The sequence below is a fragment of the Aphelocoma coerulescens genome, chromosome 1, assembly GCF_041296385.1.
Source record: "Aphelocoma coerulescens isolate FSJ_1873_10779 chromosome 1, UR_Acoe_1.0, whole genome shotgun sequence".
Classification (NCBI taxonomy): domain Eukaryota; kingdom Metazoa; phylum Chordata; class Aves; order Passeriformes; family Corvidae; genus Aphelocoma; species Aphelocoma coerulescens.
Genome location: NC_091013.1, coordinates 4,342,218 through 4,369,446, shown reverse-complemented (window position 1 = coordinate 4,369,446; position 27,229 = coordinate 4,342,218). Strand labels below are relative to the sequence as shown.

General features: G+C 45.0%; 1 protein-coding gene across 1 annotated transcript in view; it reads right to left on the bottom strand.

Annotated features, from left to right (window-relative positions):
* The window catches only part of BACE2 (beta-secretase 2), a 51,221-nt gene extending 34,577 nt beyond the window's left edge, over positions 1 to 16,644 (bottom strand). Inside the window, exon 1 of the mRNA XM_069015781.1 lies at positions 16,223 to 16,644. Within this exon, the coding sequence (XP_068871882.1) occupies positions 16,223 to 16,534 (312 nt within the window). The 5' untranslated portion in view covers positions 16,535 to 16,644. The remainder of the gene's footprint in view (positions 1 to 16,222) is intronic.
* Positions 16,645 to 27,229: the final 10,585 nt, after the last annotated feature.

Sequence of the window (27,229 nt, the reverse complement as noted above, 5' to 3'; positions counted from 1 at the left end):
GCTCTGGGCACCCTGTGCCAGGGCCTCACCACCCTCCTCAAGGAAGAATTTTTTAAAATATCTAATCTAAACCTACTCTCTTTTAGCAATGATATCTCTTTTCCTGATGAAAACTACAAGCCATCATGCCTCCTCTGGGATTTTAACTCGACCCAAGGGTGCCCCTTTCTTTTCCCTCTTCTCTTGTCCTCAGTAAAGAGCAGCCATTCCACACCAGTAATGTTCATGTGCCACTCAAAATCTTGTCCTGCTGTGCTTTCATGATTTCTCCCAAAGCACACACTCAAAATAGGGCTTGTAATTCTACTCTGCTTGCTGGAGCATGTCACACGGTGAACTATGACAAAGTAAAAAAGTTTTTATCCCCATGTAGAGAGCAGAAATAGGAACCATCTCATTACCTGCTCAGGAGCTGTTACCACACATCACAATGTACTGGCTTAGTAGAAGTCCACCCCATCTCACCCCTCAGCTTGTACCATCTCTTAACTCTCTTTCTTATTTTGTCCCACACATAATAAACCCCCCAGAAAATAATCTGCTAGACAGTACTTAAAAAAAAAAGAGTTCAAAGAAACACTGTTTCTTGTTAGGGATTAGCAGCTAGAAATCATTTGGGTAACAGCTCTTCTTTTTCAAGCTGGTTAATAGATAGGAAAATTAGTTGGCAATTTAAATGCTGCCTCATTTAACACAATGATTCCTAATTACATTATCAGCCCATCTGGCAAGAATTGCTTACAACCATCACACAGAAAAGAAAACACCAGTTACTATGTGCTGTGTTTGCCCACAGTTATTACGTGTTATTATTGGCACTGACTGTCAGGTTATTTCAGCAATTTGTTTCTACAAATTAGAAATGTTACAATATGCGGTGGCTTTTTAAGCACAGACACATTGTATGGTTTTTTTCCCCTCTGTGTTACTCAGAGTTAGCATTTACAGCCTACTTTCTAATAAAAAAAAAATATCAGAAGGCTAGGCTTTAATATAGATTCTTCATCTGTTCCCCTAAAGATGCAGAAATAAAAGCAATTTAAAAGACAAGTTAAGAGAAATCTTTGGAAGCATCTCTAGATGTAGAGGACTGCAAAGTCAGACATAAAACTTAAAAAGCCTCTACAGAAACACATTTCTGCTTGCAGAATAACATGTACTTTGTTTAAAAGGTAAGACTGAAAATAAAAATAGGTAAACTTGTTGGGCTGGCACACTGCCCATGAACATTGGGGCAGGGATGGACTCTCCCATTTCTCACTGCTCACAAGCAGTCCCTGCAGCAGAGGAACATCTCACCCCAAAGCCAAATGAGCCTCTGCAGCTTGGATGGAATTATGCTTCACCTTGGAGAAGGAGGAAGAGGAGGAGGAAGGGCACAGACCCACATTTTACACCAAGTCCAGGAGGAGAAGTATTTCCAGTGTTGCTCTGAGTGAGGTCACCTCACCAGAGAAAAACAGACCTATCTGCTCCTACCTCCAAAAAAAAACCCCTCCAGTGGTCATAAGAAGGGCTCACCCATGCAGCCAAGATAAGAGAGGCATTGTGAGGAAGGAAAAAAAAAGAATGGAGATTAATTTTCTAATGACGTTTGTTCAGCAGGTGGTGCCCACATTTCACTGCAGCTCCGGGGATGCAAAGGAAGGTGATTTATTGCTGCATGAAAACATGGGCAAACCAGAAGGTCAAGTTTATCACCAAAGATAATTCCTGCTTTCACAACAGCAGAAGTTTGTCACAGAAACTGTGCTGTGTTTGTAGTCTGGGGAGTCAACAGGAGAACAAGTGGCAGCAGCAGGCCAAGCTCTCCAGAGTGTGTTTGGCCTTTGCTCCATTCCCCTCACTCCATTCCCAGCTGGTGCCAGGACCTGGGATTTACATTGTCTGCCTTTACATTTGCTACCTTCACATTTACCACCTTCACATTCACTCTCTTCCCCAGCCACTTAAAACATCTATTCCCAGAAACTCTGACACCCTCACTGGGCCCCACAGAAGACCAAGATTTTTTCCCCTCAATCTCTTCACGATCTGCACTGCTAGACTGGGAGGAATACTTTCTTTTCCCTGCCTGAAAAGCAATAATCTCTTTGCCAGAAGATTACAAAGTACTATCTGGATTAGCCAATCTATCCGTGCTTAAGAGCACTGCATGCTTCTGTAGTGGAGATTTGTATAAAAAACACAAATGCTAAAATGACAGATTGCTCTGAAGTATAAACTTGCTAAACTAAATTGTGAGTTGAAATATGAGCATCTGACTGCAGGACTGATGAATAGTCATTTTGAAGAAAAATATTACAGGAAGTGCTTTATATATATTATCATTTTGACAATAAGGGAAGGCTATTATGGTTTAAAGACAAAAAAAAATAGTCAGCCAATCAATCCTGGTAACAAAACAAAATATCTATTCTTCATTTCTATGCTCTCCTTCCTGCCAGTGCCCTCGGTTTCCTAAACATTAGCATTCTTTCTGCACATGCCATCTCATGTGCTATCTTATTTTTCAGGCTGAAATTTATTTGCTGTGTCTAGATTTATCATACAGCACATCCATCCTATTCATGCTATATGAACATGCTTTGCTGTTGAACATGAGCCATTACTTGCTTATCTTAGAGCTGTGTGAATCGTAGCAATTTTGTCTCATTGCCTTTTCAGAAAAGATTAACCTTTTTTTCCTCTTTTTTGTATTTTCCCCCCAGACACAAGTCTCTCTCCCACCTCACAACCCAGAGCAAAAAAAACCAGGTGTGTGAAGCAATCCTGTGGTTCACATAAACCAGCTGCAGCTGAAGTCCTGCTCTAGGCACTGGGTTTTGAGTAAAATCTGGACTCATTAGAGAGTAACAACAATGATCTAGAGAGCTAGAAAAAAACCCACCTGTAAATAAGCATTGTCAGGCTTTAAATAGCTTGAGAAGACTAAGAGAAAAGTGGTAGTCTTTTAACAGATGTAGGGTGCCACAGAGACCCCCAGGGAGCCAAACCTTTCAGAAGGAAGGGGTTGCATGGAAGCCAAGAGGTGCCTTCATCAGCCTTCCCCAGCGCAGCCACCAACACTTAACCACAAGTAGAGTTAGTGCTTACTGAGAGCAGCAGGTTCCCCGAGGGCTCCCAAATCTGAGTGAGGAAAATCTGTAAATTCACTGTACTTATACCACACACGTTCTTGAATGGAAAGATAATGAGTGCCTAGATAAATGAAGGATTAAAAAAACCCCCACAAACACTCTGAAATTCAAGAATGAATGCATGAGACATCAGCTATTTGCGCTCAAGTGCACACAAAGCTCTTGTTAAATACAAAAGCCTGTTTCCACCTGTTAGTAGGTGTAAAGGAACTAAATTAATCAATTTCTTGGTAATTACAGCACAGCACAGACGAGACAGGGAGGCTGTAAGCCGAATGCCACTGGGAGCCACTCTCACATTTAACTGCAAGCCTCATGAGGAATCCCAGTGCCCACGCAGCCTCGGTTTAGAGACGGGCTATGTCTAAGCTCTGTGCCACGTCCTAAATTAGCAAGAGTCTCATCCAGAGCTCACCCCTCCCTCCCTGGAGAACAGGGTGACTTAAGGTGCAGGAGAGATAGCTACTGATTCAATAATTCCCCAGCTAGAAAGAGCCTAACTCTTGGAGATGTGCTTGTGAATGGCATCACCCATCTCACAGGCTCCTTCTCAGCATAAAACTTTCTCACTTGGAAACCTCAGACTGTACCCACCTCAGAGCAGGCCTGCTGGGCTCCAGCAGGATCTTGAGCTCTTTGGGACAAGGGCCAGCCACATCAGATGGAGCTAAGGGTGCTGTCGGAGGACCTGAGGAGAGGGAGAGCTTCCAGCTCCACAGTAAACATGGCACTGTCTGAGGTTAAGTGTCTGCTGTGGCTGTTCTGTTCACCAGCACTGCTTAGGGCATGCTCCTTCTAAAAAAGCATACTCATGTCAAAGAATTTTAGAGGTTGGGCTTTTTTAAGGGAGTAAAAAAAAAAAAAAAAGGAATTATGCTAATGCATTACCTTTCAGAATACAATATTAAGGAGGGCTTTTTGCTTTGTTTTTTTTTTTTTTAATTTTTTTTTTTTTGGTTAAGGAAATGAAATCAGTAAGCCTACATTAATGTATTATATCCAGTGAATGATTACAGTTAGAAGCTGCATACAGTTCAGAATTTCAATTTTCCGAGGCTTTTGCTCTCCAAAATTAGCTTCCAATTTATTTTGTCAGGTCATTCTTCTCTTTTCCTCTATTGCTCATTAGACTCAGAGAAACTGCTATCAAACTGAAAAAAAAACCCAAAAAGGCATTTTTAACTCTTCTTCTCTACCTAGCCTCAGAAGTCCTACACTACAGAAAAAAAAAAAGAAAGCTTGTTTTGAAACTAAATCAACAGCTCTCCAACTGCAGTGAGACCAAAACAGTTTTATACATATGTACAGAGCCAAGACATGCTAAGCAAACTCAAGAAGGCTTGAAGTGACTAATCTTTAAACCTTCCTCACCCTGTAGGTGAGTCACTGCCCATGTTTAATGTGCCATCTGGAAATAACAAAATTAATCAGGGGAATGAAGCCCATTCCCGATGTTCTTGAGCTTAGGCTAGGAGGCATCCCTAGCCTCATGAGCACTGCTCTTTTTTTGGTAATCTCCCTTTTGCCAAAGACACCACAGTCCCTTTGTCCTTCAGCAGCAGGCAGAAACCCTTCAGGAGAAGTTCAGTCTCACTCCTTTATTTCTACCTCTATTTAAAGGTCTGCCTCACACCACAGATCTGAGCTTCAGACTCAAATTTAAGTAAGACCCCAGCTTTCAAACTGCATTGGAGATGTGAAACCAAGTGCCAAAGCTGCTCCTTCAGTATTTAAGAAGGTGGTTTTTTTTGTTTTGTTTTGTTTTTGAGAGGGACTATTTACAAGAACATGGGGAATGGCTTCAAGCTGACAGAGAGTAGGGTTAGGTGGGATATTAGGAAAAACTTCTTCCCTGTGAGGGTGGTGAGGCCCTGGCACAGGGTGCCCAGAGAAGTTTCAGATGCCCCATCCCTTGCAGTGCCCAAGGCCAGGTTGGATGGGGCTTGGAGCAACCTGGGATAGTGGAAGGTGTCCCTGCCCATGGCAGGGGGTGGGAATGGATGATCTTTAAGTTCTCTTTCTACCCAGGCCATTCTCTAATTCTGTGATTTGAAGGCAGTGAAAAACTTTGACAAAAGGCTGTATTTTGGAGGCAAATAGAAAGAAAATGAAACTTGCACAGGACAGCAGTGAGAAAAATCAGATTTTTCAGAAGGCGGCATGCCAGGTCTGATCTCTCACCTCTCCTCCCCCCATCACCTCTCTTTTGTAGTGACACGATTCTTTCCAGGTTTTTTTTCCCCCTCCTCTGTCAAGATGTTAGGTTTGGAGATGAGGTTTTGTTAGCAAAGGTTTTTGAAAGCCTGGAGAGCTGTGAGGAGGAGAGGTGAAAGCAGGACACTCCTGACTCATCAAGTCTTATCTGTTCTCCCCAGAACGAGCTCTTCCCAACAGCACTTCCATACCCACACTGTGGGGCACCACTCATTAGAGAGAACATCTTCCTAGCTGCACTCACTGCCTGCTTTCAGGAAGTCCTCCTTATGTTTTTTTAGTGCTTCTCTTCAAGGGCACTGAAAGCTTAGAGACATTTTCCAGTCTGTTCCCCTAAACGCTGTAACAAACCCAAAGTGGATAAGCACAGGTTTCCCTGGGTCTCCTCTATCCACACACCACAACAGTGAAGCAACCAACCTCTCTTAAACATGAAAGTCAATGGATATGATTCTATGGGAACACCCACCTTGCTGCTTAGGTGAAGTTCATGGCTCTGAAAGCAGCCTGTCCCTCCTGGAGGCCAGGAAAGAAAGTACAAACAATCCCATGTTCACGCAGTGAGATCCCTGGATTAGCCGGGATAGTTGGGTATGGAGAGGTAAATAAAGAAGAACACACCTTGGAAAGCCAGCTGTGAACTCCCTGTACTTCAAGGCATGACCTCTGCTGTAAAAATGCCATGACTTGTTCTTCAGGACTGAACTGCAGCACTGCCAGATTTTATTTAACACAAGATCTGGGTTGTGTCAGCCTGAGGAGCTGAAAAGGCCCATCCCACCCTCTTAACTACCTTGAACCACCTCTTCCTCACCTGTCATAGCAGCTCCCACCTCTTTCCTCCCTTTCTGCCCAGAAACAGCCACCATCCCACACTTTCACACACCTACTGGGCTGGTAGGGTGGTAAAGGGACATGACTGGATCTGCCAGTGCAGGCGAGAGACGGGAAGGAGGGAAAGATCAGGACAAAACCCCCAAGTTCAGCTATGTCAGTCACAAGGACTGGAATTTGGTTATTCTGATTGTGTTTCCTGTTAAAAACGTTGTGCCACCCCTCTGGGGAAAAGGTGTAGGGCCAGGCAGCTTCCCAGTGCCCCGTGCCATCTTCGGTGTGCACAGGCAGTCCTAGGTCTCAGAGCACAAACAAGGTGATGCAACTCCAGTGGTTTTATTTCCCCGGCAATTAATAAAGGGAATACAACAGACGGAAGGCTTTTGCTCCCCATTGCACCTGACCTATTTAGGATATTGCCAAGCAGAATTTGATTGTCATCATGGGTGTTCCTTGGAATTATACAAGGGAGTTCAAAGGCACAAACAGAAAACAGCTTTATGCTCCGTATTATCAGGAAGGACTATTTGATTGAGAAAAGAAAAAAAAAAAAAAGAAAAGGAAAAAAAAGCTGTTAAGCAATGTCATAATGATGTGTTTGATTAATTAAAAATAAGAATCATGTTTTATATTCGTATCTGTTCTAACATTTTTACTTAAAAATTTGGCAGGACAATTTAAAAGGCAGTTTTGATTCTCACATGAAATAAGATATGCTTTTAAAAAAAAAAATTCTCTTTTTTAAAAGCAGCACTGTTCCTCCCCCTGCTATTGGAGTCATTTATTTCTCTCTCTCCTTCTCAAACATTCATACTTTACTCTTTCCCCTGGCTAATACTGGAGAGGCAGCAGCTCTGGGAAATGAACCAGCTTTGCCCGTGGCTCATACATCATTACAATTGTTAACCAAGTTCCACTATAAAAATCTTGATTACACAGGAGAACACAGAGGCATGCAGGAACACAGCTTCATTTCCAGATACCAGATTGAGTTTGTAGGGCAGGAAGTTAAAAGACTTTGTTATGCTCTGGGATTGATAAAGTCTGCCAGGACACACCATAACAGCACACGTCAGACTACAGCTTCCTACAGCCCATTCCTCCACACAGCAACCTGCAGGTAGGACTGAGCTACCTTCTACCCTGGCCAGGGGTTACCTCCTGCTGTGAGATGGTGGATGTGTGATGGGAGCTGGAATTGGATGATCCTGAAGGTCCTTTTCAACCCAAACCATTCCATCCATACCACTGGAGCTGATGGTGCTCAGGGCACTGGAATTGTGGAATTTCGCCCACTGGCAACAGCAAACGTTGTTGTGCACACCTGCCATGGAGAAAAGCTCCCAAACCTGGATTAAAAGCTGCAGGTAGTACCACTGGCATCTGGTCACTTGCCAGTGACCAAAAGTCATTCAAGGTTAACCTGAAGGCTCAGCAGAGTGCAAATGAAAGTTAATTTTAGCTGGAACATGTAGCACACACCAGCGTTCATAACCACAGCTCCTGAGCAATTTTGTGAATTTTCCCCATCCCCAACATTATTTATCTCAGCGGTTCAAATGCAAAAATCTGGCACTTTGGATCATGTGAAATGTTTGTGTTATTCCCTGAAGGACTTTGCTTCTGAGAAGTAATGAGAAGATTACTCTCTGACAGTTAAACTGAAGCACTGTGACTGCATCAGATGTTATATTGCTCCAGCAGCTCCCAGACTTTTGGGAAGTGTGACCACCTTTGAACTCCTCTGTCTTATTTGCAACCCGAGAGTCACTGAGAAGAAAAATGAATGAATTAAATAAAAATATCTTTAGTCACAGAAAAGGTAGGATTGATGAATCATTCTCTGACACGCCTCACACCTCACTCTTTCCTGTAGCAGACATCTACCAGGCAGCACAGCAAATAAAAGCACAGCCTTTCCAAACCATGCTTAAGCAGCACAGTAATACTGCCCTGAAGAGCTTCCAAGTTGGTGTAGTGTGCTCTGGCTTGAATCAGAGAATCATGGAATGGTTTGGGTTGGGAGGGACCTTAAAAATCATCTCGTTCCAGCCCCCTGCCACGGGCAGGGAACCTTCCACTAGAGCAGGTTGCTAAAAGCCCCATCCAGCCTGGCCTTGAAGAGATGCCACAACTGTTAATTCCTTATCCTGCAAACACTGACAGTCAGGGTTTCTGTATCAGCACGTATCATAACCGAATTTTGGAAGTGAAGTTTCCATTTACATAGGAAAAAAAATGTGAGGAAAAAATCCTCCCTCGAGATTTCACGAAGTCACAATTTTGAAAATAGATCCAAATCCCGCAGTCGAAACGAGACAGCCCAGTATTTTATTGTCTGTGTCAAAACTATTGCTGCCAATGGCATTCTTCAAATTCTTTTCTTCCCAAACAGCACAATAAAATTTTCAAGTTGGCATATGCAGGACCCAAAGCAGGTGAGCCTTTTGTTCCTGTAGAAGCCCCAAACCCTGATTTTCTCTGGTGTGAAGCTTCTTATAGCAGCAAAGTAAGAAGCAGAAAGAGCCTGGGTGGTGAGAAAATGCTCACATCTGACCTTGACCTGAGCCTGAGCACCAGGTGGGCTCCAAGGTGCTCTTCTGAGAGACACTCTCACAGGCAGATCCACTCACAAATACCAAGGAATTATCTGAGAGACGGCTGCCAAAAGTATCCAATTATTTTTCCCTTGTCAAATGGCAGGAGCTGGCCTTTAATCCTTCCCTCAAGTGGAAAGGTGACTCTCAGTTCTTGAGTTGTCAAGTCTTTTTCTTTAAAGAAAAGTGCCAGTTTTGGAGTTTTGGATCCCTAAGGATGGATTCTTCTCTGTGTTTAGGGAGGAGGAGCTTACCAAGTGTTACTGCAGCATTAATACCTTTCCTCTTTTAAAATAAGACCAGCCTAGGATGTGAGACCAGCATTTTCCCTGAAAGCATGCAATGTACCTCAACAGCAGTTTTTGCTAGTAAATAGGTACAAAAATAAGCCAACCACAAAGCTAAATAAAATCAACTAATTTTAGTACTTGCAAGCTGAGCAGAGAGGACAAAATCTACAAGTAATTTGTTTTTCACAATATCAAATTATTAGTAAGCAGCGGTGAGGGAAAAAAGGGATTGCAGAGTGCAATTACTGTCTTAACAGATTCCCTTCAAAAGGGCCTAATTATGACACATTAATTGTATTCAGTGAATTGTAATTTTCACTCGAATGAGATCTTTTTCCCCCATCTAGCTTGTTTTATTCAAGTTCCCTCCCCATGATACCTCACAGGTTTTATCTGTTTGAGAAGGACTCTTAAAAAACCCCCCAGAATAAAAGTCTAAAACATTTGTCCCCTGCTGCCCTCCCCAAAAAATACCCTTAGACATAAAAAGGCAGCGAGACCAGTAGGAAAGACAGGCAAAATGAAGAATGAGGGAAGAACTCTGAGGGAGGAGAGAGAACAGGGGAAAAAAGGTGCTATTTTATCAGCCTTTGGCAAAAGAGGAAGCAAACATTGATTCTGGCCCCGAGGCTTTCTGAAGGCTCCAGGGCTGACTTTGCTACGTGGCTGCTCTTGGATGTGCATGGCCACAAGTCCATCGGACAGCCACGCCTGGAGCAAGGCTGCTGAACAGGCTGGGCATGTGGGCAGCAGCAGCTGCCATGGCCAAACTTTCATCCTAAGAGGGAGAAGTTTGCAGAGCACCTTGGTGAGGCTCTCAGGTGATCCCAGGCTGCTGCATCTTTCACTGTGCAGAGCACGCAGGAGCTACCGCAGCAAAACCAAAATCATGGGGTTGGTGCAGACTCAAGCTCCCTCAGGGTGCTGCCAGTGGTAGAGGAGCTCCCTGAGTGTTGCAAGTCAAGGGAAAAGCACAGAGGATTGCTCATGCTGAGGTCCTGGTCTCAACTAGGCTGTTACTAGCCCGAGTGAGCTGGGTCCTGCCAGCCCAGTTCCTTAATGCCACGATCCAGTCACACGGCGGGCTGTGATGGAGGCACGTGCAGAAAGGAAAATAAGATCTATCAAGTTGTGGGCTGCTTTAAGTGCTTTGAAAAGCACTGAGCTAATGGATACAAATTCAGGTGCAAAAGTGACCTTAGAACAAGTTCTGTGTTTGCTTCATGAGCTGGATCTACAGAGCAAACCCAGGCTGGGAAGCACCAAGACATAGGACAGGCCCATCAATGGCAGGAAAAAACACTTCCTCTTTTAAGGCAGCTGAGCACTGCCTCCTTTACTTTGAAGATTTGATCTCAAGCCTTAATCTATGCTGAAATAGAAGCAAACAAGTTCCTTCACTTATTTACACAAGTTGTTTGCATGATTAAAACTGTATTTTACAGCCAGTAGGAAAAGGGAGAGAGGTCTGTTCATCTCATACTGGAGAGGCACACGTGCAAGCCATTGTACCAGCTTCCTTCTTCAAACAGAGCTGTACTTGACAATGACCAGACAACATTTCAGGTCAGACTCGTCTCACTTACACTGAGTGAGAAAATTTCAAAGATAATAATATGTGGAGGCAATGTAATAGCTAATGTGTCCTCACATACTCAAAGTCATAACTGCTCTTCAAGAAAATGAAGACTCTTGCAAGGTGTAGTAGCTTTTAAATCTCTCTTGGCAGACGCTGTCCCTAGAGCTCACAGTCCTCTAGTTGGGGGGGAGGGGAGGAAGAAAAAACAAAACAAAAACCCCAAAACAACAAGAAGAGAAAGATTTCTTCCTTAATAATCCAAATGAACCAAACACATGGAAATTCCACATGGGCTTTCTTTCGTCCACTAGTTCATTTTCATCTCATTTCTACTCCAAATCTCAACTAATTTACACCTTAATCAGGCAAAACAGTTATTCGCTCACCCTCTACTTTCCTCTTTCCAGATTTAACTGATGCTTTTTCCTTGATAGAGAATGAAATGCAAAGAGTGTAAAAAATGTGAGCCTGACACCTATTCCCACCACCCCTGCTGCTCACAACAGCTCTTCTGCACCAACCCACCAGGATCTGAATTCAGGATTGCCATGACCAGAGACCCTGGATAATAAAGCTTCCACTCATCCTCTGACGAGGAGAAAACACCTTTAAAGGAGCAGTTAGGGGGGCTCTAATCCCTACCTCTGGGAGAAGAGCACATCCTGAGGAATGACCACGGTGAGCCTCTTCCATTTACTGTAATTAGCACTCGTATTTTGGGTTATTCCATAGTACAGGCTCTACTCCCTCCATGCAGTCCCTTTTGCCAGGGCTAATTTTGAATGGAAGGAGGTGCTGGAATGCTCATTTGTAAAGGCAGGGATTTTTCTGTCAACCCAAACCTGGTATGTTTGTTTGCTTTGTCTTGGGTCAAAAATACATCACAGCCCACTAGGCCGCAGCTGTTCACTGAATTAGTCCTGAATTACGACTGCCAGGTCTTTGTCCTTTTTATTTTGCAGGTATCCAACAGCAACAACCACCAAAATCTACTCATCTCATCATTTAACAACAGGCATATTTTGCATTTCAATAGTGTTTCTGTGAGACAGATCTGGAGGGATTTTGATGCTGCCACCTCAAAACACTCCAGTGCACCACAGAACTCTGCTTCTCAACTCTTTGTTTTTTCAGCTTTCATAAAGAAATCATAAATAAACACAAAAGACCCTAGTAATCACTGAACAAAATAAAATTAAAAAGACAGAAAGAAAGAGAGATTTGAGATGGAAGCTGCCTTCTAATATTTGAACCAAGAAAGATCACATTGTAAAACTTGTATCTAGAAAGACAGTGAGCCCCTTTTCAGCAAAATTAAGAAAGCGGAGCTGAGGTTGTTGGGGAAGAGCACAACACCAGAAATCATATTACAAGAGCAGCTGAATCTTTCCTCACATCTTCATTCCTTCCAACACTCAGGGAATGAGAGCCACCAGCAATTAAGGAATAATGGCTGCAAGTTCAGAACTTGTTAATGTGTGTGTACATCACCTTCAGAACACGAAGCCATAAATTCTGAGTCCGTGACACACTAGAGGTATTTAATACATATCCTTCTTTATCATTCCTTTCTTTAATAGCTGGAAGAAATGGAAGGGAAGATAACCTCCCACCAATTATGTGGGAACTGAAGTTTGTGTTTTGCAGCGGAGGCCGTTAGACCCAACATCCATGCTGACCTTAAAACTTGGGAGCAAGTTTATAGAAGGGCTTTTTGCTCACCCCATGCACAGAACAAACTGCTATTAGGATAAACAGCAGATAGAAAAGCCTCTTCGTGCACAGAATGAAAAACTGACACTGAAAGAAAGAAGCAGTGGCATTCAGAGTACAAGTTGGATCCTTCTGTCGTTAATCAGACCGGAGCTCTCAGGGGCCACACACCCAGCCACTCTTTCACAGAGAAGTTGCAGGAGTAACATTTACCTGTTCTCAATAAAAACACAGCTCAGAAATGCAGTGGGACCAGCAGGACTACCACCACCTCATACAAGAGACAAGATGAGGCAGTGGTAGTGTCCCTGCAAACATTTAATGCAGTCCAGATGGACTTCAAGAAAGCTGTGAAAAGCATGAGTTTTTTTAAGAGTGACTATTCTTTTGGTTAAAAGCTTGTAGGAGAAACAAAATTAATATGAAGAGAACTGCAGTGAAGATAGCAAAAAACCCTAAGTGATCTTTGATTCAATTTCTCACAGTGCCTATAATCTCAGGGTAGGCAAAATAATAAAAGATAGAGCAAAGGAATTCTATCGGATTATTTAAAGAAATAACTAAGAACACTGCATACAATTCATATTGGGCTCTTGCCACCTCTTATTTAAATCTGGAATTGGAAGAAGCGCACCTATACAGACAGATATAAAGCACATCATCCATCAGAAGTAGGACACATAACACATCCATGAAATAAGGGACAAATACATCACACCCTTCAATTCAATAGACTGTTTTCACCTTTCACATAATCTTAAGCAGGTCTACATGTGAATGAGTAAGAATTAATGGGAGTAATAACATTTGACACCGACCTGGTAGCTGGTCTGGAGATCTGATAGGATTAGGAAGGATACTGTATCATAAAACTGGCAATGATCAGAAACACTTTGGCTGCAAACACTTTGCAAAACTGGATTGACTGCACTGAAGTTTCCTGTCTTGGAAATAAAATAAATTTTGACTTCACACAGCTGCTCTATTTTTGTACCATCAGAACAAGTGTTTCAGAACTGCCATTGTGAATTGCAGTTCTGTGCTGTGTTTATCTGCTATATGACAAATCAGAATTGGAATGAAAGCCAAAAAGTATGCCTTAAATGACCTGAAAAACGAAATTCTGTCATAGTAGCTTCCTTCCAAGAACAGAAATTAAAAAAGGAAAAATTTTAAAAATGCAGTTGAGCAGTAAAGCAAGCCCTGTAGTGCTGAAGCCTTTCACAAATGTTCATTCCCCATTCTGGCACAGCAGCTTCCAACACTTGACGCACACGCTCCCGAAGTCACTGGGCACCAACACTGATGTGACCACGACATCAAACCTGGTGCCTCTTCTCACAGCCTGCTACTTGGTCGTGGTCCCCCACTGCCCTGTGTGCATTTCCCCATCCCCTCTCTCTCCCATCCAGAGCAGCAGCTGTGCCATCAACCTTTCAGTACAGAAGCGCAGCCGCGCTGCTCCTCCGCTCTTCCTTGCCAGCATCCTCCTTCCTCCTTGGCAAAATGTCAGGGCAGTGTTCCTGCTCTCTGGGCTGGCAGTCCTGGGGCAGGCCTGGCTGAGGCAGGGAGCTGGGAAGTCCCAAGCTGGAGGGGTGCAAGAGCAAAGGAAGGTGTCCAAGCATCACTTAACAGCGCAGCTTCTGACGTGAAGCGCAGTCAGGTTGGGAGGAGCATTTAAATCAGGAAAAGATTTTCCTTTTCTACATGATCATGCACAGCCCACTCCCAGCTCCAGCAACGACTTGCCCAAGGAGCTTAACACAATCCAACGCTTGGCACTATCCAGACACTTGCTTTTAGTAGCAGCATGTGAAGCATTCCAGCACCAACAGTAGCAGCTTTGTAGCTTTATACTACTCATTGCAAAGCAGAAAAACAGCAAGTACATTTGTGATCTTTAAGTCTTCTGGTTTTAGCCAGGGAACGAGAGAACAAATTCATCCTCATCAAAAGTAGAGAATAAATTCTAACTGCGCTCCACTGAGTCATTACACACCAAGATCTGATTTGGGAAATAGAAGCATTTATAACCTTACTTACAACCTCAGTGGGTCTACTTGCAAATAAAACCTCACATGTGTCAAACCAGTGGTGGTCTTTAAAATAATTAACTTTGCAAGAAGTCGGAACTAGTTCAAAATAGTAAAAGCTTTGCAGCCAGATTCAAAGTATGTTTTTTTCATGTGGAAAAAACAAAAATCAGAGACAAGTTTAGCTGAAACCTTACATCACCCGTCATACAAGTGATACGAGCTGTTAAGCATAAGTGAAGCCTCTGGGTGTACTGAGGGCAGCACATTTCTCCCTCTTAGACCTCCAGTCATATCATTAAAGGCCTGTCACATTTTTCCTTCTCCACTTCTTCCAATTTCAGAATCCCCCAAGACATGTAAGGAGATTATATGCTTGATAGCCACTTTTTCTACCTGAATTTTTTTTTTTTTTCATTTAACACATGCTGAATTGGGTGATTAGTCCAATCAAATCTGGTGCCTCGATTCTGGCAGAAGCCAATATTGAATGTTTGAATGTTCCCTGGAGTTATGAAGCACACACCACGCCACACTAACAGAACTACTCAAATATGCATCACTCAACATGGAGGAAAAATTATTTCATGGCCTCTGTGGCTACTGGGCCACACCTTGATATGTCAGACCTAGTTAGATTTTTTTTTTTAAACCCTATTTATTGATTATAAAACAATGCCAGCCTTTCTCAATGCATGTATTGATCCTAGTGTGATACCTTTTGATTAGAGAGATGATGTGGTCAATCCTCATACATTCGAGGGTCAAAAAAAAGAAAGAGCTCACAGACGTCCAGAAATGCAATGACGGCTGAACACTCCCTATTGGCTGCGCATTTTGGCATTCATTGGCTTTTTATTACGTAGGGGAGTTAAGCAGAAGAATAAAGATTTTTTTTTTTTCCCCTGTCTACACTGGGGAACATAAGGACCCAAACTCCTGAAGCAAACAAAAAGTTCTGAAGGAAAGCCCCGAGGGCTCTCAGGAAATTAATCCCAACTCAGCTGACTAGTCATCCCCACCAGCAGCCCAGCACCGCTCCTCCTGGGATCTCATGACACAGATGGAAGAGCAACTACACGGCAAAAAAAAAAAAAACCCAAAAAACAAACCGAAACAAACTTCAGCCACTCTGCTGGAGGCAGAGAGGGAAGATTCAAGGCAACACGGTCTATTTGAAAACAATATTCAGAACACACACATTCTTTGCCCTGTTAATGAGCAACACATGGATTCCCGACCGAAGGGGCTGGTTGTGCCCAGCCATCACTTAGTTTAGCAGGAAGATGCCGAGTGATTCTCCCGGGAGCACCGGGAAGATCTTCCAAAGCATCCAATCACGATGCAGAGCAGCTTAAAAAAGCAAAGAATAATAAAAAAAGCACCCTCTGTCTCTAGAACACGGTCAGTTCGACTGGCAGAACAACTCGCTTCGGATCCAAACGCCGTGACACAGCCTAAAAAAAAGCCTGGGGACCAGATCCGCAGATTTCCAGAGCAGTGCCCGGGCAGGGGCAGGACAGGGCAGCCGGAGGCTGCTTCTCTCCTTTCTCCCCTCCCTGCCGGCCGGCGGAAAGTCTCTGCTGCCGCCGCCGCTCCCCCGCGCCGGGCACCGGCCCCGTCTCCCGGGAAGGGGGAGAAAGGGGAAGGAGGAGGCGCCAGCGCCGAGCACGGCGACAAAGTTGCGTTGGAACCGGGGGGCCCCGTTGCGCTGGGGGCCCGGCAGAGTCGCTCCCACCCCGGACAAGTTTGGCCCTCTCCTTCCCTTCCCTTCCCCTCCCCTCCCCGCGCCCCCAGCCCGCAGCCCCCGGCCCGCTCCTACCGCCTGCGGCGGGGTCCCGATCAGCATCTCCAGGTAGTAGCCGCGGCCGGAGTCGCCCTGAAGGTTCTCCACCATGGCTAAAAAGTTGAGGGTGCCGCCGGGATCCGAGGCCAAGGCCAAGCCGTCCGCAGCCCCGGGGGCATCCTGCTGCCGGCTGCCGCTCGCCGGCCGCAGCACCACCGGGGCGGGCGGCGACCCGGCGGGGGCGGCGGGGTGGGACACGCGGAGCGGGAGGGAGAAGAGCGCCCGGCAGAGCCCCGCGGTGCCGGCCAGGAGGAGCAGCAACCCGGGAGCCGCCAGCGGCGTCCCCATCCCGGCGGCAGCGCGGGGCCGGGAATCGCTTCCCAAGTGCGGCGGCTCCGGCCGGAGGCAGCGGCCGCCTGGCTGCCAGACTGGAGCAGCCGAGGGGGGAGGAGGAGGAGGAGGAGGAAGAAGAAGGGAGCGGCTTACCCACGCCCCGACTCCATCTCCCCCTCCCCCGAAGCGAGCTCCTCCTCGCGTTTCTCCCGCACGGCCCCCGGAGCTCCGGGCGCTCCGGTTGCCCGGGGGCCGTGCGGGAAAGTTGCTCCGACCCAGCGCCCACGGGAGAAACTTCCCGGCTCGGCTCAGCCCTGGCCGCAGCCCCGCTATCGGAGCGTGACGGCACGGGGGGGGGGGGGGAGAAAAGTTTCCGAAAGCCTTAAAGGGAGAGCGGCGGAGCGGGGACCCGCGGCTCCGGTCGCCTCCCGCGGCTCCGGTCGCCTCCCGCTGTGGTGGCGGGGGTGACCGGGGCTCCAGGCTCCTGCAGCCTCCGTGGGGAGCCGCTGCCATCCGTTCCCCTCGGGAGCGGAGGCTGTGGTCGGGCAGGAGGAGGTGGAGGTGGGAATTCGGGGTCACTCGGGGATGCGGGAGCGTGTCCCCGTGTGCCAGATCACACGGTGGCGGCTGGTGTGAGGAGCGGGCGTGTGTGTGTGCGCGTGTGGAAATTCATCTGCTGCACCGGCAGGAGCGAGGCACGCAAGGCGTCTGCTTGAGAGAGCTTGCGAGGCTTTAAATGTCTTCATCATGCACGGAATTAATAACGGCAGTCAAGTGCGGCCTTTTGAAAGATGGGAACACTTAGGATGGAATTAGTCTCGACATCTCTGGAGTAATGACAGTGCCTGATGGATCGTTGGATGGAGCAGATAGTCCAAAAGCCTTGAAATGTAACACTGGGCAAGTCTAAGCAGAGTCACTCTGTGGTTGTTTCTGGCTCTTCCCCCAGTCCTGGGTAGTAGATAAAAGTTGAAAAATATCCAGCTTAAGTCATGTGTTCTCTCGGTGTCCCCTGATCAATTTGCTGTCCTAGGCAGCCACCTGGTCTCTCCCTGTGTGTGAATCTGTGCCAAACGGCGTGGACTAAGATCCCTCCCCTGCCAGAGTAAACTGAAAGAGCTCCCTCCTTCCCTTCCTTGAGCTGGAGTAATCGTCCGCAAGATTTCCAGGTGCTTCACAGGTATTAAATGAAGTTTCCCTAAGAGGTAGACAGTAGTGGTGTTCGTTCCTGGGAAGGCTGAGCAGCCTGTTTGGGGGAAGGATACTCGAGTGAGGCTGTTAATCGTAGCCATTTGTCAGAGTTGCTTGAAGATGATAATTCTGACAAGGAAAGTGGGAGCCCACCTTCCCTTGCTGAAGGAAAATAGGTGTTTTCACATTTTTTCACTGATGTTTTCATTACTCTGGCTCTGCCACCTCGGATCTGGAGCCCTTGTGGTCACTTTGTAGGGCCTCCCTTGGATAATTTCAGTGCTTCTGGTGCAGCTGGATGCTTTTCCTCCTGCATCTATGGCAGGAGGGGGATGCAGACCCTGTCCTGGCCGGTGGAGCTCTCTGCAAGAAGGAAAGTGCTGCAGGGGATGTGGGAAAGCCTGCAAGGACCTTGGCCTGGCTGGGGATGGAGGAGAGGATGTAAATGAAGCTTCCTCTCAGGAGGTTGTTGTGCTTGTGGGAAACCACACACCTCACTAAGAGGTGAAATTGTGCAAAGTTCCCCTGCTGCACAAAGCTCTCTATTTGCCTGACAAGTAGGAATGTGAAATATCACAGCCCTGGTCTGTCTAGTCTCACCTGCTCCAGACAGAGGGAAAATGCTGCTGTGGGCTGATGGTAGCTGAACACCTGAGGGAGTGGCAGCCAGGCTCACACAAAGAGGTTATCTCCGGGGTGCTACAGGAATGGCTTTTCCCAACGTAGCTGGGATAGTGACAGGTTACATTGTGGGGTCTGTCTAGTCGCAGATGAAGCTGAAGGGGAATTAAAATGCTTGGGGCTCTTCATGGGTGAGCTGAAAACTGGAGAAATGCCCCCGCCCCTTTGGAAAAGGGAATGTGAAAAGTAATCAGGAGTATAATTGAACACCCCCTCAGAGTGGTAGGGATGTATTTAGAACAGTCAGCAGCTATGTGCATTTTGTTTTAATTCTTTTACAGTACAGTAAGTCTTCCCCCTTGCCGCTGTTGCTAAGATACGTTACCACACTCCTGGCTAAAGCAATTCCAGTCCAAGGAGTGTATAGTTTTCAGAGCATAGAAGATATAGCATAGCCTTTAAGTGTTTAAGAGAAAACTTGTCCTTTTTTTCATGCTGTTTGGTAAAAGTTCTTCACATCCTGTTTTCCACAGCCCCGGATCGGTCTCGTAGTAAATGCACATCAGGCAGCTGCTGCACAGGAGATGCTGTGTGTGAAACCTTCCTGTCCTCCCACGGCATCATCCCAGCAGGGCCTGTTGTGGTGTTTCTGCCTTGCCTCCTCTGTTCCTTTTATTTATTTAAGCATCTGATAAGGATTAGGCTGTGCCACGTACAGGTGAGAAGTTCCAGTGCGTTTCTGAATGCTGGCAGGAATGGGCCTTAGAAGAGCAATGTGAACAGCTGCTCAAGAAAGGAGATATAAAAAAAAGTCCTCCCAGAGAGCCAAATGTAACTACATCCAAGATGTTCCTTGGAGAGGAAGTCATCTGTATGCAATGAACACCACAGTCAACATGCACATTTGGTTTTTTATGTATCACATACAGAAAATAAATGAAATGTCAGAAGTAGGCACAAGTTTACGTGTCTATATGCTTTGTATTCTACAATATTTGGTGAATCTTGTTTTTCTCTATTTTTGTGATTCCAAATATGTGTTCTTCGAGTAAATAACGATAAAAATAATTTTAAATATCAGCCTCTGTGGAAAGGTTTTTTTTTTTTTTTTTTTTTTTTTTTTTTTTTTAAACTCAACTGTCCACATATAAATTTTCAGGTAAATCTTGACTTTAATCCAACTCTGCATTAATTTTATTCATTGGTACCACGGTGCTTTAAACCGTGAGGCACTTGACAGTGCATTAACATCTGTCTCTGTAACACGATCTTCCACCAGTATTTACAGGATACAGAGCATCATAAAAATGCAACTGCTCTGTGCTGTGGGCAAGGTGTCTGAACTCAGTCAGAGGGGACAGTTGCTCTGTGGAGATGTTAGATCAGGCCTGCTGAGAAAACAAGCAGGAACAGAGAAGGCATCTGAAGATGCAGAGGAAGTGCTGGAGCTGATCTGAGCAGAGGAACTGTGTGTGGCTAAAAAGAGATCCTCTCCTTCCCGAAGAGGAAGCTATTAGGGGACTGCTCAGATCGAAGCGCCTTCTGCTGAGCTTCTGAAGGAGTCAGACTGACCTGTGCTATCGTTACACAATGATAAGGGCAGACGGACACAAAGACCTCTGTCCTAAAATTGCTTTGTCTACTTTCTGTGTTCTTGCTCTTAGCATAATCAATACTTTGTTTTTAAGAAGCGTGATTGTTCCTTGCTGCTAATTCTGCACTGTTCTTGAAGGAAGCCCAGCTGGACCTGCAGCGTGCAAAGGGTTAATTCACAGACTTCAGCAGCCCTGGGAGAGGGGAGGTTTTGTTCTTCCTGAACCTTACTGGAAAAAGGTCTTCTCTGTCTGTAGTTGTCTTGCAATCAGCTTTTTCATGTTTTGGGCCTAATCCAGTGCAGTACTGCTTGTATGAGACAGAAGTGCAAACAATCAAGTGGCAGCAGAGGCCACAAGGTCTGGCTCTGTTTTGTGTCTGCCAAGGTCTGGCTCTGCCGTCAAAGGCCACGAATAAAACAGCTGCCCCATGGGATGAGAAATGTGCCACCCAGGAGAGCTGTTCCAGTCGTGTTCCTGGGGCTCTAAAATGTCCCCTGTGCCAAAGGGAGGGCAGGGACACTTCTGGGACGTTTTTAAGGATGGAGTCTGTGCCCTGTGTGTAGAGCTCATGCAGAATGAATCTTGTGGCTGAAGACTCTGTGCTTGGGGATGTAGGTGCAAATCCTTATCACCATCCATCTCTTTATTTTGGGTAGAGGATCTGTGGGTGGGGGTGTCTTCTCTGGTCACTGTCTGTGCAATGAGTTGTCTGAATGATGATATCACCCTCTGGCTGCAGGTGAACACTTAAGGTGGTGTAGAGCCAAGGTGATCAGAGGGATGGAGCTGCTCTCCTGTGAGGAAAGGCTGAGAGAATTGGGATTGCTCAGCCTGGAGAAGAGAAGCTTTGGGGTGACCTCATTGTGGCCTTCCAAGAAAGATGGGGAGAGACTTTTTGCAAGGGCATGCAGTGACAGGACAAGAGGGAATGGCTCCAAACTGACAGAGAATAGGTTTAAATTAGATGTTAGGAAGGAGCTCTTCTGTGAGGGTAGTGAGGCACTGGAAAAGGTTGCCTGGAGGAGCTGTGGTGGCCCCATCCCTGGAAGTGTCTAAGGCCAGATTCGACAGGGCTTGGAGCAACCTGGGACAGTGGAAGGTGTCCCTGCTCATGGCAGGGGGGATGGAATCATCTTTAAGTTTCCATCCAACCTAAACCATTCCATGGTTTTATGATCCTTTTTTCCCCTAACAGAGTGGTGTGTGACCAAAGGGCAGAGATGAAAAATACACTTTGTTTTGTGCTTGTGCCAGTGCTAAAGCAGAGGGGCTGTGCAGAAGCCACGCTCCCTCCTTTGTGGAAAGGAGTAGGAACCAAGGAAAAGGAGGCAGAAACAGCTGCAGGTCCAAGTGGCTCCAAGCAGGGCTTGCTCAGGCCCCACAGTCTCAAAGGGCAGCAGAGAGCTGAGGTTAAGGGAAGGGTTGTGAACACCCTGGTGCTGCAGCACCATCAATATATTTGGTATTATGTTTGTTCTGATGGTTTATCACGTTCTGTTTGAGTGTTTCTGGTCTGGTGTAACTCACTGCTGTCTGGGGAGCTGCCATTTGAGCTCCTGCCCCACATCTGAGGCAACCTGCAGAGCTCTAGATAAATGCATTGACCACTCTCACAAAAGTGTTATTTCTCCTCAGAAAGTTCTGCAGGCTTCCTCAACTCTGTTCTCCAGCTGGCACAGGGGAAGAAATAATTTGTGGGTTAGACCTTAAAATGATCCAATATCGACCTCCTGATTCAAGACCTTCCTACACCACAAACAGCAATGGTTATAAATTCATAAACTATGAAAAATTAAACATGCAGTGAACTATAACAGGGCTTTGAAAACAACACATTGAGAGCTGGCACTGCTGAGATTACCCAGACATAAATGTGGGGCTGCAGCCCACTTGGCCAGAACTGGTAGACTGTTCATTTATTGTAAATAGTAAGAGTAGTAGGAACAGCTTGTTACTGAATGTTCAGGATACCCCTCAGCTAGGTCAAGACTTTTCAGAAGTGCTTAGACTCCACAATATTTACTTGGAAGTGGAGGACATGGGATAGAGAGTCCTCATGGAAGTCTAGGCAATAGTTGCTGAACTGGAAAGTTCAACAAGCAAAGGAGCTCACACACAGCAAAATTAGTTCCTGCAGCCTGTCTTTATAACCTGCTGCTTTTTTCTTTATGACTCTGGTGCTGACGCTGGCAGAGCCTCTGAAGACTGGTAAATTTTGTCATAATCTATGAAAACCAGCAGTTTCTTTAACTTGGGGTCCTCAACTCAGTGACTGCCAGCTGGGCAGAGAGCTTCCTTCCTTTCCTCTCTTCCTGGGCCAGTGCATCTCTGGATTCTAGTTTAGATATGCTGCTGTAGTAAATCAAATCTGAAATGCTAAGGCTGAGCGTGAACCACGTGCCTGAGTGATTCTGGGAGGAAGGAGAATTTAGAGGGACAACCTAGGGACATGGAATGAGTAGGATTAAATATAGACTTTTTAAAAAGTTTGTTTTGATAGAAGATTATTTGCAACCTGACAATGAGCTCTTTATTTTTCGTTTTTGTCTTTTTGGTCTTGAAATGGTACTTTGTTTATGACTTTTGCTTTTCTTAAAGTTGTTTTTATTTTTTTAAATCCAAAAAAGCAACAAACACTGGAAAAAAATTGTTACACTCTTCCCAAGTGACCTTGATCAAAATAACTTATTCTGTATCCTATTTCTTTCTAATTAAAAAACCAAAACCATAAAAAAACCCAACAAAACAAACGAAATGAAACAAAACAAAAACAACAAAACAAAACCAAAAAAACCCCAAAAAACAAAAACCAAAAAAACCAACCAACCAACCAAACAAAAAACCAAAAAAAAACAAAACAAACCAAAAAACCCAAAAAACACACCAAAAACCAACCAAAAAGACCAAACAAAATTGAGCTCTGTTTTTCCAAAGCTCTTAGAAAGGTTGAAGTTGCTCAGTTCATGCATGTAAAGAAAAACATGTACATGACAAATGAAGATGTCACCAGCAAAGTAAGTCCACAGGCACTGAAATATTCTGGGCTTCTAAGCCATGGGGAAAACCTGATGCACCAAAGAGAGGTTTGCATCTATCAGCTTTGCAAAATAAGGTTGTCTTGTCATCCTTCTGGGCCTCTGGAGATCTCTGGAAATGCCAGAGAAAGGTGGAATAGAATTGTGTTCTACAGAGTGAACTTTGAGTTCAGGATGTACCAGGGTATATTTAGACTTTTGAGTGTTTGTGCTAACGATAAACCCAAAATGCTACTTAAAACTCATGCATACTCTAAAAAAAAGTGATAATGAGCTCTTTTCAGCTGTGAATGTTGGACTTTCTGCAGGATAGAGCTGAAAAATTGTTTAGGTGCTTTAAGGTTAAGTAAGTCAATTAGTAAAAGGACTGTTATCCTACATTCACCTGCTAATGACAGTAATGAAATGGTCCAGAAAAAAAAATATGTCCTAAGGCAAAACACTCTGATCCCTTTCTAGAAAGATGAGTAAAAAATGGTCAACTTAAAAAGTTTGATTTTGTTATTAATGTGTAGAATGTTACACAACTTTGCACTTCAGTTTTTCTCTGTCTTTCCAGCAGTTCATTATTCCTCATCAGACACGGACTTAGAGGTCTTCTCATCATTTATGTCTCCTGCCATTTGTTTCCAGAACCCAACAATGAGAATAATTATGCTTGCCTCTTGGAGTTCTTTGTTTTCAGGAAACAATGCATCAGGGAGGCTGTTTCAGAGATGCAGCCTCTGGCAGGCAGCCAGCCAAAAAGAGGCAGAAGGCTGAAAATAAAGCTTAAAAAACTTCAGGTGATTCTTCCCTCATTTGTAATGGTAGAGCCCACTGAAGTAAACCAGATTGATTTGCTGCTTGTAAGGGCAAGATCTGGTAACTTTACTTCAATTTGTCTTTCCTTCTTAAATAGTTTGCACTATTTCTTATGTTGGGCTTCAGAAATATATTTCTTGGAGTTGTTTGCATGATTTCTGATTAATAATGCACAGAACCTCAAATTAGAGAAGCTTGTAACTGCTAAACTCAGAGGCTGAAGTCCTTTGGGCTGCAGGTCTGCCAGAGACTCACCCTATTTTCTGCAAGTTTGTTCCAGGCAGTTCTGAGGAATGCACTGGAGAAAAACATATTGTACTGCAGTTTGGTTTGTTGTTTTTTTTTTTTTTTTTTTTAAATCCGTCCATTTGGGGTATTCATGTGTGAGAAGCAAATCTGGGATGTCCAGGTGCTAGAAAACAAAAAAAAAAAAGACTCAAAGGAAATTTGCTTTTGTATGAGGTATATATAATAAAACCAAATGTGACGTTATTTTCCTGCAAAAATCAGTTTACATGTGCTCAGTGGCAACCCATCTGGCAGCTCCTTTCTTCCCAGGGTCCCTTTTACACCACATTCCATTCCTCTGTTGGTCTGCACCCTCAGGCTGGAGGAAGCTCTTTGGTCCTGGTGTGGGGCTGGATCAGACTTTCCTTGGAGGTCCTGCTCTTGGGCACTGCAGTGCTGAACACGGGGACAGAAATCACAGAAGTGACAAGAGGCTCTCAGGAGAGTGCAGGGAGGGAGACAGCTTCCAGCTGAAGTGGCCTGGTGTGCTCAGGGGTGGACAGAAGAGCTGTGACAGCACAAAGAGAAAGGGACCTGTGCAGTGACGTGACTTGGAGGAGAAAAAGGGCCCTGTTGGAGTGACAGGAGCAGGCTGTGGACACAGAGCACAAGAGCCTTAGAGCACTTCTTACCCAGTGAGGGTGTGAGTGCAGGAATCCAATACGCCTCAGATGAAGTGGTTTGGTAACTAATTAAGATTTTCCATACAGGAATCTGCTCTGTCTTATTTTGAGAACAACGAGACCTTCTGGATTCTCCCTTTTCCTTCTTAGTCTCTACTGGATGAGTTTATTGACTGCATTTTAACAGTTTCTGAAGGACCACAAAAAAACCCTTCAGGGTTTCACCTTCTACTCTGGTCCCCATGGCAAAGGTTTGGCTGGTGTTGCTTTTGAATATGAATTTCAGGATTTAGTACTGATAATCCTATTAGTCTATTTAGGAAATGGAAAAAATAAGAAATAGAAGCTGACTCAATGTTGGAGGTAATCTCCTTTATTAGACTTGTATGAGAGAATACATGTTTCAAAGAGGAAAAGCACTCAGGATTTTCTGCTTCATCATTCTAGGGTCTCAATAGAGGTAGGCTGAATATAATGTCTGTGCAAAAGTGCTGAATAAGTTTTTGGTCACCTCATATTAGCAATACCCTTATCCATCTCCTGTACCCTATTAGCACTTGAGTAAATCTTACCCCTTTACAACAAAAGAGGGCTGTAACACGTAGTTCGGGTTCACTCCACCTTGTATAAGCAAGTTCTGCTTTAAATAGTTCATAATAAGCATTTGGATTTGAAGGGGAGCTGGCAGGAATGCCTTCTGCTAGGTGACCTTTGCAAATGTGTCTTCTGCTGCTACATGTGGTACCTAAGGAGATGGTGTTTACTGCGCTGGTTCTCTCCTGGGAGCTGGGAAAGAGGACAAAGCAGCTCTTTGAGGCTTGGCAGAAGATAACCAGAGGTGTCACTCCCCACTCCATTCCTGCCAAATGCAATTAGGACTTTTGCCGGGGAGAAAATCATTTAGGGGTTGCAGTTAACATCTTCGAAGGCACATGTGAAATGCTTCATTTTCGGCAGCTGATGCTGTTAACAGAATGTAGATACGAATAATGGAGTAGAATTTGTTTTTCTTGCAATGAATACAAGGTATAAAGTGTTTATTGACTTAAAAAGAAAAACTGAACAAACAGAATAAAGAAGAAAGCATTCACGGCTGCTTTGAAGGAAAGAATGTTTTTATTTCATACTTTGAAGAAATTGTTCAAGTAGTTCAGCTGTGTAAAAATGTGACCCCCTCTAATGCTGCCAAGGGCAGTGAGATCAGGGATAATCTGCTGAGGAAATGCAGCTCACGCAAGCCAAAGGCAGAGTTTTAAACTTACAGCACCAATTTTTTCCAAGAGTGAAGCATGGGCAGAAGGGGTTTTTTTTGCTTCCTGAAGAATCCCATTACCTGTTTTGATGAATGTTCTCTCTTTGCTGTAGATGCATGTGGATGTGAGGGACAGTCTGACACATCTTCTCCCTCCATGCTCTCTGTCTTCCCAGTTAAAAGCTCCACATAAGAGTAAAGGGGCTTTAGGAAAACTATATAAAAGTTACCTTTCATCTTGCATTACTCTTGTAAAAGAATTGCAGGGTAAGTGCCAGAAAAAGTAGACCAAACTGGTACTTTGCAGCACTTTTACATTAAGCAGGGACACCTCCCACTATCCCAGGTTGCACAAACCCTGTCCAACCTGGCCTTGGACACTGCCAGGGATCCAGGGGCAGCCTCAGCTTCTCTGGGCACCCTGTGCCAGGGCCTGCCCACCCTCACAGGGAGGAATTTCTTCCCAGTACCCAATCTAAACCTATTCTCTTTCAGTTTGAAGCTGTTTCTGTGGCTATAGAGAGATGAATGCTGTTGTCACTGCTGTGGTGAGAGGTGATGTGCACATGCCAGGCTCATCACGGTTCTGGGTGTGTGCAATTTACTCTTCATATTTGTGTGGTGCTGTAGGGTGCCCTTGGACACTGCTGCCTGTGCCCTCTGGCTCCCAGTTTCCGCTGGAAAATTTTGCCAGTGCTTCCCCTCCATAGGAAGAATGGATGGAGAACTTATCCTCCTCACCTCTCCCTTTGGGATCAGTGCTGCCAGGTCTGTGTGGTGCTGTGAGTACTGAAAGAGTGTCTGAAAGAAGGGTTCTGTGACACAGGTGGTCCTACAGTCCTTGCATTGACACGAGAGAGATGAAGTATCCTAGAGCAGGTCTATATAATTAGAGAGAGAGAGAGATACCACCTCCAACACTCTGCTGCTCCTAAAATGTCACTGACTTCTTGTTCCTGGAATATTATAACATCTCTCTTTGCTATTCCTGTTGTGAGAAAACTCCAGTGCAATTGCTCAGTAGTCCCTCGCAGTTCCAAATATAAAGTCCTATTTAAAACAGGCTGCTTCAGAGGGCCAGAACCCCCAAGTAGTTTTCTGTGCAGTGAGGAGGCACCCTCTGGCCATGCCTGGGATTGGGCTTTCAGGATTTCTGTCTGGATGGGCTGTGAACCTGACCTTCAGGATGATGTTTCCTAGGACAGTGTGGGTGTACGTGTTAAGAGCACTGGTGAGGCCACACCTCGAGGGCTGTGTCCAGTTCTGGGCCATGCAGTACAAGAGAGACCTGAGGGGCTGGA